This window comes from Protomyctophum parallelum (assembly GCF_964188405.1).
Source record: "Protomyctophum parallelum genome assembly, chromosome: 12".
Lineage (NCBI taxonomy): Eukaryota > Metazoa > Chordata > Actinopteri > Myctophiformes > Myctophidae > Protomyctophum > Protomyctophum parallelum.
In genome coordinates, this window is record NC_139712.1 from 31052573 (window position 1) to 31065554 (window position 12982).

Sequence of the window (12982 nt, forward strand, 5' to 3'; positions counted from 1 at the left end):
GAAAATAGATCTATTTTCATGCTAGTTTGTAGATCTTGTAGATCTATCTACTGTACAAGATCTACAAACTCATATCGTGTTGCATCCCAATGTGCTCTTGTATTTTGGGAGACCTCTAATTTCTCTTGTAGGTCTTGAGCTAAAACGTTTGGGAACCCTTGCTTTAGATCACCATCTTAACCTGTAATTAGTATTTGGTTACAAATGAAGCCGTCGTGGGTCGGTAACAGTCAACGGGTGTCTATTGTTTTGTCCCCATGGTCCCCTTTGCTTTGATTCAAGACACTGTTTATAAAAGGCAATGGAGATGGAACATCTTCAGTTGAGAGCAAACTCGGCAGCAAGTTGAGCATCTTTGTGAAATGGTTTATAGACTGTATTTTAGGGGAATCCCGGTATGTTTGAGAATGACTGCGAGACAACAGAATATGTCGATCAACTCTGCTAACTGAACATGATCATGGCGCTCACAGAAGAAGAAGACATAGCCATTATTGGGATCGGATGCAATTTCCCAGGAGGTAAGAATAAAGGATTCTTTTCCCCCTTTTTTTATATAGTGTTTTTTTCTTTTTAGGTATTCTATAACATAAGGCTGTGTTTTGCTGATAGGCAGTGGTATAAACTAAAGTAAATTTACTCGATTAAATGTATTTTTTTATGTTTTATGTATTTTTTTTACTTTACTGCAGTATTTCCAATTTTCTCCTATTACTTCTATTCCACCACATCTCAGAGGCAAATATTGTACTTTTTACTCCGCTACAACTTTTTGAAAACTAGGTACTAGTTACTTTGTGGATTTTGGTCGTTCTTGCAAAACATACATTACCCACTTCAGTCCTATGGCGGCTATATTTCAAATGACTTTTATACATTTGAAAACGTGTGAAATGGGACATTCTGCATAACGAATACTTTCTACTTTTTGTACTTTTAAGTACAATTTGATGTCAATACTTAAGTACATAACTGAGTACTTCTTCCACCACTGCCTGCTATGGCTGTGTTTGGTAATAGGCGAGGGGCAGGAGAATTTCTGGAAGGTGCTGTCGGAGGGGAGGAACTGTGTTACCGACATCCCAGAAGAAAGGTTTGACACTGCATACTGGTATGATCCTGATGATAGCAAACCTGGAAAGACTCAGACAACCAAAGCTGCCCTCATACATGGGTAAGCTCCAGACACAGGGTATTGAAATTAAGTGACAGCAGTAAATACCTTTTCTTAAAGCTGCACATTTTATTTGATTTGATTTAGCACAGTATAGAACAATACAATAAAGCATACAAAAGTAAAAAGGGGAAAGATAAGATACAATGTAACTTCCTCTTCTACCCTGGATTTGAACCTGGTTTCTGCTTACTGTATGTGTTGCATTTTTTACCATTTGATCTAATTGAGCCTGACTGCTTGCTCAGGGTATAAATTGAATCTTGACCATAATGTCAAGCTTTGTGTCAGAACCTGTGTCTACTACTGTCTAGGGGGGACTGCCCATACCTGTCTAGGTGAGACATGACCTTTGACATGATCTAAATGTCTCTAGATGAGCAGTAGTATTGTAGGCTATTAGCATACTCGATACCAATCAGTAGGTCGGGAGCCAAGATTGGGTCGTGGAACAATTTGTGTAGGGCGCAAGTACAATTTATTTCGTTTTCTACATCTTAAAATGTACAAAAAATAAAGAAATTATCAAAACAATTCCAACATTCTTCATGAATAAATGTAAAAAGAAAAATAGTGAAAATTGCCAATCTACAAGCTCACAACGTGGCACCAAGTGTGGACTTGTAAGCTTGTAGATCTGCTATTTCTATTAGTTTGGGTCCCAGGGCTTGAGCTAAAAAGGTTTGGGAACCGTTGCTCTCTACAGATTGGGGGGAAAAATACAGTATTCTTTCGAAAACCATGTACATAAAAGTAGCCTACTGTAAAAAGAGAAAATGCTTAATGAAGGATATATATCCATCCATCTACTCCTCAGATTCAATGAGGTTGATCACAGATTCTTCGGCATTTCTGAAGCTGAGGCTGATGTTATGGATCCCCAGCAGAAACTCCTGCTACAGTGCACATACAGAGCCTTGGAAGACGCTGGTGTGGCCATGGAGGCAGTCAGTGGGACCAGGACAGGGGTTTACATAGGTAACCTATACCGTAACCAATCTCTGTCATTCTAGGTAGAGTTCCGACCCCCCCCCCCCCCTTAAGCCCCCCTCCAAACAAGCCCAAGTGACTGACTTCTATGTAAACCGAGATGAATTAGCCCCTCTAAATAGCCAGCACCCCCAGTCAAAAAAAATTGGAGCCGTCGCTGAATTCCAGTATCGTAAAAAGCTGCCAATACTGCCTAAAATGCTGGTATCAGTCTATGCCATCCCGTTACCTCGTCAATTGTCACATTACATGATGATATTTTTTTTACAGTCATATTTTGATTGCTTCAGTTGAGGTTGCACTACTGTTTTATTCTCTCAATAACTATTTACATTACAACTATTTTACTAACTTGTTGCTGCACAATAGAGTACCACAGACGAAAAACAGTCTTAAGTCCAAATTTCATTCTGACCCCTCCACATAAAGGCTTCGTTTGTACTTTATCTATCATTTATACATTATGGATAAATAGTGTGGACTTAGACAGTTTTTCGTCTGTGACATTAATGGGATTTTTATTTATTCCTAGATCAGTGGTTCTCGAACCGTTTAATTTCAGGGACACCCATAACTGAGAGTATACAAATGGTCCACCTGTAAGGGTCCATTTGGTTCCATTTGTACACTGAGCGTTACAGTCCTGTTAGGGTCTATTTGGAACCCCCTCAAGAAACCCAGAGAGTCTCTGGACCCAACTTTGTCCTAGACCTATATTATTTTTAATTACACACTGGTATCGGATCGGTACTACTCGGTATCGACCAATATGCAAGTTATTGGTATCGATAAGGAAGAAATGGTATCGTACATCTCTAACTTTTGCTGCAAGCAGAGTGCATGAAACATTTTACATTTGAATTTTAGATAACAGTTTTACTCAGAACAATATAGTGCGAGTCCTTACAGCTTACAATTGTAGCGTTACTGTAAATCCTGGTTTTGAACTTAGCACGTGGTTGAGTTTATTGCCATTCACTGAGCCATTACTATGGAAGCCAGGCAGAACATGTCTGTCTGTCTGTATGTCACGGTGTGACACCACCCCCACACACAAGAAAAACAAAAAAAGAAAAAAAAAGAAGGAAACTTAAATTCAAAAATAGAAAAAGTTGCTATCTACAAGCTTGTGGATCTGCTACTTTTTATACTTTTGTGTGACGCTGTAGTATGATCAATTAGTACTAATTCATTTACGGGAAAAATACACAAAAGGTATATAGAAATTTGAACTTTATTGTTGCAGGTCTGATGAACAGGGACTATGAGCGCATCCTCAGCCACAGTCCCAGCAGGATAAGCCACTACCACGGCACGGGCACGGCTATGAGCATGGCCGCCAACAGGATATCGTTCACCTTCAACCTCACCGGCCCATCCTTCGCCATCGACTGTGCCTGTTCCTCGTCTCTAGTGGCACTGCATTCGGCCTGCCAGGCTATGAAACAGAGTAAGAGTTATGTGCTTGTGCAAGTTCCCTTTCCCTGCATAAATGTTTCGCCTATATCCAGTGAGAAATTTGTGTGTTTGAGTGTCGATCTGTTTCTTTCTGTTATTGTGACGGCAAATGTTGCCGTCTTTTTAGACATAGTATTTTGAATACAATTTAATTTAGTTTTAGTCATATTGTTTACATTTTCTGAAAGGTTTTTATTTGACTAATTATAATTAAGTTGACAGTTGATTTTGACATCGTTATTTTGGCCATAATACCTGATTTACACCAAAAATAGCCGCTCTACAAGCTCACAACGTGCCATGCTGCGACACATTGTGAACTTGTAGATCAGCTATTGCTGATCTACAGAGCACAACACCCAAGTGCAACCAAACATAAAATTACTTCATATCTTCTAGTTCTGCTGGATCTCCACTAGTTCCTCCCTAACATCATAGTCTAGTTTTATTTGTTGACAAAATTGTCAGTATATTTAGTCTTAGTTTTAGTCGCCATAGTTTCGTTTTTATTTAGTTTTCGTCAGTGAGAAAAGGTAGTAGATGAAATTAACTGTTTTCTTTATTTTATAACTCAGGAGACTGTGAGATGGCTCTGTGTGGGGGAGTCAGCTGTATCATGGAGCCACGATTATTTGTTGCTCTCAGCAAGGCCAAGATGATCTCACCTGATGGAACCAGTAAACCTTTCTCCAGCACAGCTGATGGCTACGGCAGAGGAGAGGGCTGTGGGGTGGTGCTGCTAAAACCACTGAAACATGTATGTTACTTATTCCCTCTATTTAATGTCACAAAATCATATCTTGTCTGTGACAAATCGCAAAAGTTGCTGCAATGAAATTCAATTCTGAAATGAGTCAATTATGTCTTTCTTTATTAGTTGGAAAGTCAGTTCTATATCGGGATATCGTCTCTGTCATTATGTCCTGACCTAAACTGTTACTCTGTTTTCAGGATTCAAATCGTTTATAGCTTGCAGATCTACTTTTCTGTATAGTATATGACCAAGTAGGGCGTTAATTTACGGAAAACCACAAAAAGTTAAAATATGGTGAGGTTTAAGCCCAACAGTAACAATATTTTCTTTTCATTTTTGAATATTTCCATTCATTTCATTTACTTTTGATTGAATTGTGCTTGTGTAAACATACATGAAAAAGAAAAGTCTAGGACAATACATACAAACCAAACATATACAATATACATACAAATACATATAAGGGGAGATATATGCCTCTCTACTCACTCTCTTATAGATCACTACTACACTACTTGAGGTACTAAGTACCTCAAGCAGGTGCATCCACTTCAAACAGGTGAAGTCCATTAATGGAACAGATTCAGATATTTAGTTTTCAGTCATGTTGTGTCATTCATACCGTATAATAACAATTGGAATTCCACAGATGCCCAGTATAGTAGCTGGCCGAATAATAACAACAATGCAATGGTGTTCTTTTTTTATCAAGGCTGTGAGAGACCGCAACAAAATCTGGGGGGTTGTCAGCAAAACGGCAGTCAACCAAGACGGCCGCTCGGTCTCTCCCATCACCAAACCCTCCATGGTTCAACAAGAGGAGCTGCTGCGCACAATCTACTCAGAGTCTGACCTGCAGAATGTCCAGTACATCGAGGCACATGGGACCGGAACCCCAGTCGGAGACCCAACAGAGGCTGGCAGCATCTCAAACGTCATCGCCAAAGCCAGGCCTCCAGGTTCAGAGACACTCCGCATCGGCTCTGTGAAGAGCAACATTGGACACACAGAGTCTGCAGCTGGGGTGGCAGGGCTCATTAAGGTACTGCTAATGATGAAGCATGAAACCATTGTTCCAACTGTGTTCTACTCTGAACACAGTTCCAGTATAGATGCCAAAGCCCTGAACATACGGATTCCCACCACATGTGAGAAATGGGAGACGAGTGGGTCGCTGGAGAAAGTAGCGGGGATTAATAGCTTTGGGTTTGGTGGCACAAATGCACATGCAGTAGTAAAAGAATACAGGCAAAATGCTGTTCGCAAAACGATCGCCCAAGGCTGTCCAAAGGTCTTTGTCATTTCTGCAGCATCACAGAAGTCGTTGTCCTTGTCCATCACAGACACTCACCAGAGGCTAAGCGGAGATAAAGACGCTGACGTTCAAGCTATAGCATACACCTCGGCATGCATGAGGACCCATTACAAACACAAGTATAGAAAAGCCTTCTTAACGTCTTCCATCTCAGACTTAGAAAGGCAGCTGACAACTTCGCTGAACAAAAAGGCTGTGCCGATCAGGTCGGACATCCGATTGGTTCTAGTGTTTTGTGGTAACGGGGTTACCTACAGGGGCATGTGCAAGCAGCTTCTGCGAGACGCACCTGTATTCAGAGAAAAAGTCAGAGAGGTTGAGAACCTCTTCCAGAGTTACAAAAGCATCAGCATCGTGCAAATAATTGCAGACGGCTACGATAATGATGATCACACTAAACCTGATGTCGTACAGCCTCTTATCTTTGCGATACAGGTTGGCATTGCCAGCCTTCTGAAGCACTGGGGTGTCAAACCTGATGCCATTCTTGGGCACTCTGTTGGTGAGGTGGCTGCTGCTCACTGTGCCGGCCTCTTGTCTCTTGCGGATGCAGTGAAGGTGATCTATCACCGCAGTGCCCTCCAGAGCAAGGTCACAGGAGGCAAGATGCTTGTAGTCGGTCATGTGGCCGTGGCAAAGGTCTTGCAAATACTTCCTGTTTTCTCTGGGAAAGTTTGCTTGGCAGCTTTCAACAGCCCTCAGTCCTGCACTCTGTCAGGTGACGCAGACGCAATAGACACGCTCCATCGTAAGCTGAGCAGCGAGTTTACAGATAAAAACCTGTTTCTCCGTATCTTGGATGTCCCAGCCGCTTACCACAGCCACATGATGGATCCCATAGTTGGCGAAATTGCGGAAAGCATTGGCCCACTGGCCATCAATGACGTGGAGTGTGAGCTTTATTCGACGGTGACCGGAGATAAATATTCAATCGGTGACTTCAGCACAGGCAGGTATTGGGCGAAGAATATCAGAGAGACGGTTTTATTTGAGAAAACACTAAGAGCTGCTGCCGGAGATGAACAGACACGGAGGAACCTGGTCTTCGTGGAGATTGGTCCTCGTAGGGCCCTGCAAAGGAACATACTCGAGACTTTGGGAAATGACACCGTCGTTCTCACTTCAGTGCAGCCAGAGAATGATTATGATGCGATGTTGTCCATGGTTGCGAAACTCTTTGAACTAGGCGTCCAGGTGGATTGGCATCGCGTCTATAGTGGCTGCGAGACACTTCCATCTGCGTTTCCAGTCTATCAGTTTGATAACCAGAGGAAAGTGGTGAACTTTAAAGCTGAGGCAAAAGGAAACAAACCAAGTGTTTCCACTTACCATCCACTGATGATTTCCCAAACAAAACACGACCATAAAGTACACAAATGCATTCTCTCATTAGAGACTACTCCCTATCTCTGGGACCACAAGATCAATGGTGTTGCCATTGCCCCAGGGGCGCTGTACGTTGAACTGGCTTATGCTGCGATGATGTCAAGTTTAACACCAAAGGTGCCCGTTTCCTCGCTCCAACTCAGTGTAACTTTTCACAGTCTGTTTACACTGAGTTCAAACTTTCATCAGATGGAAGTCATCCTGGAGCATGCAGAAAACGAGACCGCATTCAAGGTACAGTCTTCCGCAGCAACACACGCATTTGGTACGTGCAGGTACACAAATTCCCAACCGTCTGTAAAAGAACACACCATTTCCCTTGACGTCATCACACAGAGGTGCAAATCGGTCATCGACAAGAATGAGGTTTACGCGATACTTTCTCAAGGAGGATTTGAATACGGCCCTGTCTTTAGACAGCTCAGCGATGTGCAATTTGGCCATGAATTCAAGGAAGCTATAACGGTGATTGAAGTTCCCGGTGAGATTCTGTGCCAGCTTCACAAATACTTCCTCCATCCTGTGGTTTTGGACTATTTCCTGCAGATGACGGCCGTGGTAGCTAGCAGACGGCTAACAGCCAGGCCGGGATTCCCCTCTGCGATAGGTTGCATAGCCGTGACAAGAGCACTACAGGCGGAAATGGTCATATACATTAGAGCTACTCAGGAGACTGCAGACTTCCTTGACGTGTGCGGATGCTTTTCCTCCAAAGATGGGCATGTGCTCGTGGAGCTAAGGCAAGTGAGAATCACTTTCTTGGGCTGTCGCTCAAATGCTTCCGAGTCACCTTTCTTTCACAGTGAAAGCGTCACAATCAACCATACTGCGTCTGACGTGATTTCCCAGATAAAGGCTGTCGTTTTCGAGGACGATTTTGGAATTGCTAAAGCGCTTAGATCGCATGTACACCTAGAATCGGCTGTTATTTTAAACCGAGAGAGCTGGCTGTCCGGTGAACTTCAAGTAATACTAAATGAAACACTTCACGTTAATCCCAATTTAGAAGAGATGCTGTTCATTTGGGGTGTTCAGGATCTGAGTCATTTATCATCTGAGAGGACACTGGAAGCGTTGGTTACTTGCTGTGAGCTGTTTCGCCAAGTGGTTCTAGCCCTGAAACAGTGCGAGCGCTCCTGCACTCTCCGAGTCATAACGTACAGATCCACCGAGGAGCTTGTGGACCACATCAGTCCTGGCTTTGTGTTGTCCGGTATGACGAGAGCTTGTGCAGCAGAGGTGGAAGGTCTCTCTTTTCAGTTGATTGACCTCGCCTCTGTGACCAGCGACGACATTCAAACGTTGGTGTCGGTGATAAACGGCTGCAAGCACCAACAGGTCTCGATTAGCAAGGGCCAGGCCTGGTCAACAACCATAGCACATACCCCCTTAAATGACTCTACTTATGAGGGGGATAGGCCTGCTGTCTATACGAAGGACTTTCTCCTACAAACTGCTGATCCGTATAGAGTGGCCAACGTGTCTGCCGTGCCCTGTGAAGCACAAGGAGATCTAGTCCACGGCGAGTCTGTTGAGATTCGACTAATGAATATATGCGTGCATTCGTGTGATTACTTTCCAGTCAGTGTTTCACACCTGATCTTTGGCAAGACGTTTTACTGGAACGAGCACTCTTCACACAATCACAAGCTTCTGGCCTTGGATTTTAGTGGCGTTGTCACAGCTGTTGGTGAAGATGTCCACAAACTGAAGGTCGGAGACCATGTTGTTTGTTGTTACCCTGTAGCTGCCGCTTCAAGGGTTACAGTTCCTGAAGCAGCATGCTACGACACAAAGAGTCTCCCAATATTGAGAGAGATTTCGTGTATGTCATACTTTGTATTGGCATGGGAGATCTTGCAGAGGACATTACCTCAGCTAAAACAGCACAGAAGGTTGGCTATTATCTCGTCATCTCCTGCCTCTGGTCTACTTAAAGTCGTAGCTCTGACAGCAAACCGGTCAGGGTGGAATGTTATCTCTCGGCAATGTTTCCAAAAAGAACTCTTGAACGTTGAACAGTGTTCTACATTTGTTTTCTTGCCACCATTTCACCTATCCTGGCAGGGGATAATGGAGCATGGCAGTCCGGAGAGGCATGTCATATTTGTGTGCAACAATCAAATATCAACCTCGGTCGCAGTGAACATATTTGAAAATGACAGTGAACATATACACATCTACCAAATTAACGTGGCCGCTGTTTTTCAGAGAGCCAGTCTAAAGGCACAGAGTGCAAAGATTTCCTGTTGGCTGAAGTCGTTGAGTTTGGACACAATGTCACTGCCTCTGAAAGGGCATTTATTTAAGTCACAAGTCACAGAAGAGTCTCAGACCAATGTGAAAACGGAGTCCTACTTCACAGCAAAGACTCTGGAACAAATAGTCTTAGACCACGAAGGATCTGATTGCAACAGGTCTCATATACCTGTGCTCACGAGGCCAAGACAACTCTTTAAGCAGAGATGTGTCTACATCGTGACCGGAGGGCTCTCCGGTTTGGGGCTTGAGACTGTTAAGTTTATCGCTTATCGCGGTGGAGGTTGCATCGCAACACTGTCCAGAAGTGCTCTGTCGGCACAGACGCAAACTGAGATGGAAGCGCTCCACAGACGATGGGGCGTGGCAATCCTAAATCTACAGTGTGATGTTTCTGCATCAGGGCAAGTGGTCGAGGCAATCACCAAGATCGGACAAAGGTTCCCCTCTTGTCCGATCAAAGGAGTGTTTCACAGTGCAGCGGTACTACATGATGCATTGATTGACATGCTTGACCGATCACTCTTCCAAATGGTGTTGCGACCGAAAGTGAGCGGGGTACTAAATCTTCATTTTGCAACATTGCACAACAAACTTGACTTCTTTGTTTGCTACTCATCCATTTCTTCTGTCATCGGCAACGTGTCACAGTGTAACTATGCAGCGGCTAACTCCTTCCTCGACACATTCTGTCATTACCGGAGAAACCTTGGCCTTGCCGGGCAGGCCATAAACTGGGGCCCTCTGAACCTGGGTCTCCTACTGAATAAAGGTAATTTCCAGAGGTTCCTTGAGGGGAGGGGGATGATGACCATGGACGTGTGCGAGGTTCACGAGACTCTGGAAAGGTGTCTGCTGATAAACAACCCGCAGCAGGTCATATGCAAATTCAACTTCAGAAATCTGCATAAGCACGTGCTCTCACAGAACACTGCTCTCAGGGAACGACTGTCGGCTTTGGTGGAAGTGGAGCTGAAAGAGAATACGGTGACTGAACCCAGGCTTCAGCGGCAGGAATCGGTACGTGACAGTGTGAGAAAGATGGTCAGTGACGTGAGCAACGTCGCCGTCGATGAGATGGGCGACGACGACACGGCTCTCTATGCCCTGGGTATTGACTCCATGCTGGCCATGACTTTACAGAACCAGATCTTTCAAGAGATAGGTGTGAATGTGCCTCTGGTTAGGATCATGGACCCCAGCAGCACATTAAACACATTGGTGAGCATGCTAGAGGAGCGTAGGGATGGAAGATAAGAAGGGTTCTGATATATTTGTAGCATTGCATGATGTTTAAAACAGCGTTTCTCAAACGTTTTCATGCCAATGACTCCACAAATTGATATATTTGGCCAGTTGGCCACGGACTATATATTTGGCCATCTGTAAAGGTTTTACAATTTACAATTTACAATTTAGGCATTTAGCAGACGCTCTTAATCCAGAGCGACTTACAATAAGCAAGAACAAAAGCATGGGAATACATCACAAAAAAAGCATTTATCATAAAACATGCGTAAGCTAAGAAAGTAACAGTGGAATATCTATATTATGAGACTATACATATAAACTATATATATATACTACTATGTACTATGGCGTGCTATGACTATATACAATGCAATTATAGTGCTGTCTACATTACATGCTATAAGTCTGTATCAGATGCTATCTAAGTCTATAGAAATGCGTTCTAAGGTGGTAGGGTAAGTGCTATGGGCCATGATGGAGTCTAAAAAGGTGGGTTTTCAGACTACGGCGGAAGATTGGGAGTGATGCTGCAGTTCTGACTGCAATGGGAAGTGCATTCCACAGTTTTGGAGCCAGAAGGGAGAAGAGTTTGGGACGTGTGGAGCGTTGTCCCGGCGTTTTTAGTGAGGGTACTTCCAGCTTCCCTGCGTTGGCTGATCTGAGTGCGCGGGAGGGTTTGTAGGGTTCAATCATACTTGCAAGATATGGGGGAGCCATACCTTTGGTTGCCTTGAATGCCAGCATCAGAGTTTTGTATTCTGTGCGGGCAGCGACCGGGAGCCAGTGGAGGGAGCGGAGCAGGGGGGAGACATGTGAGAATTTTGGCTGGTTGAAGACCAAGCGAGCTGCAGCATTTTGGATCAGCTGGAGAGGCTTAAGTGCACATGCTGGTAGGCCAGTAAGGAGGGAGTTACAATAGTCGAGTTTTGACAAGACTGTTGTCTGGATTAGGAGCTGGGCTGATTCCTGGGTGAGGAACGGTCTAATTCGTCGTATATTATAGAGTGTGAACCTACAGGATCGAGTGACAGCTGTGATGTGAGCTTTGAACGAGAGCTGACTGTCCAGGACAACACCGAGGTTCCTGGCTGTTTGGACAGACGTTACCAGGGCGTTGTCTACGGAGATAGTTAGCTCCCGCATAGGGCAGGACTTAGCTGGGAAGAAGAGAAGCTCAGTCTTGTCTGGGCTCAGCTTGAGGTGATTGGAGGACATCCACTGTGAGATGTCAGCCAGGCATGCAGTGATGCGCTCTTCCACCTGAGTGGCAGAGGGGGGGAAGGATTTTTTTTTTTTTTTTTTTTTTGTCAGGGATCTCCAGGAGAGAAGATTTGTGTTAAGAAAATGCGAATGTTCTCAAAGACTTTCAAGATATAAAAAAAAAGGGTGAAATATCAGATGTACAAGCTCACAGTGAGCTTGTATAGCTCAGCATAAGCATAAGCCATTTCTCAATAGCCAATGTATAAAATACAAAGGACAAAGGTTTAAAATGAATGCATTTGTTTAGATTTTATTGTGGTTTCCACAAGAGGACTTTTCTGTTCTTTTAGATTACTGACTCTGGCTTTGACTCTGATACACTTCATCGCTAACTCCATTTTTCTTTTTTCTTTTCTTCTTTTTCATAAATCAATGCTATTGAACACGCTTTACATCTGTTTGTTGGTTAATAATATTGAACCAATGAAAAGTATTAAAACGTTCTTCTCCCCCTCTCATGGAAGTATCTGACAATATATAAATTCACAATAACAACTTTGACGAGGCAGCGTTGCGTTGTTTAAAAATATATGTTTTTCTTCATTTCCTGATTTTTCTCCCCCCCCCCCCCCTGCAAAATTAACATTGCCCGACAGAGATATGGACTACTAGAATGTACACTACAAACTAGCCTGTTAAGAATAACTGTTGACATGACATAAAACACACTACCACTGTTTGCCCTTCTGGAATAGCATTATTTCTATTGCCCATACTCCTTTGATGTCTGTAATAATAAAATAATAAATACAATAATATAATGTTTTCTACTTTTTCTTAGTGCTTTTTGTTTTCTACTTTTTCTTAGTGCTTTTCTTTTTGGCCAACCACAAAATCCCTCTAACGCAGTGGTTTTCAACCTGTGTGTGGCATCCCCAGATGACAGTGAAGTGACAAGTGACTTTTAATATCGGAAAATATACTGCATCAAAAGTAAGCACACAACGCCTTGCGTTGTGAGATTGTAGATCTGCTATTTTCACAATATTTATCTGTGGAACAGAGTCAAACTAAATGTAATGCCTCAACTCCTACAATTCCAAGTTCTTGTCAGGTTCAAGTGGTTAAATTTCTGTGAAAAGGTATTATGCAAAATATATATACATTTCAAAACAAACAAATCTAAGAGATT

At 43.2% G+C, this 12982-nt stretch overlaps 1 protein-coding gene across 1 annotated transcript; it reads left to right on the top strand.

Moving 5' to 3' along the window:
* Positions 1–460: 460 nt before the first annotated feature.
* pks1 (polyketide synthase 1) lies at positions 461–10593 on the top strand (the record flags this gene model as incomplete). The annotated part of the gene is made up of 7 exons (XM_083777754.1): positions 461–521; positions 1021–1174; positions 1992–2152; positions 3411–3614; positions 4198–4379; positions 5089–9051; positions 9289–10593. The coding sequence occupies 7 exons, from the start codon at positions 461–463 to the stop codon at positions 10591–10593; spliced, it is 6030 nt and encodes a 2009-aa protein (XP_083633880.1).
* Between the last annotated feature and the right edge of the window lie 2389 nt (positions 10594–12982).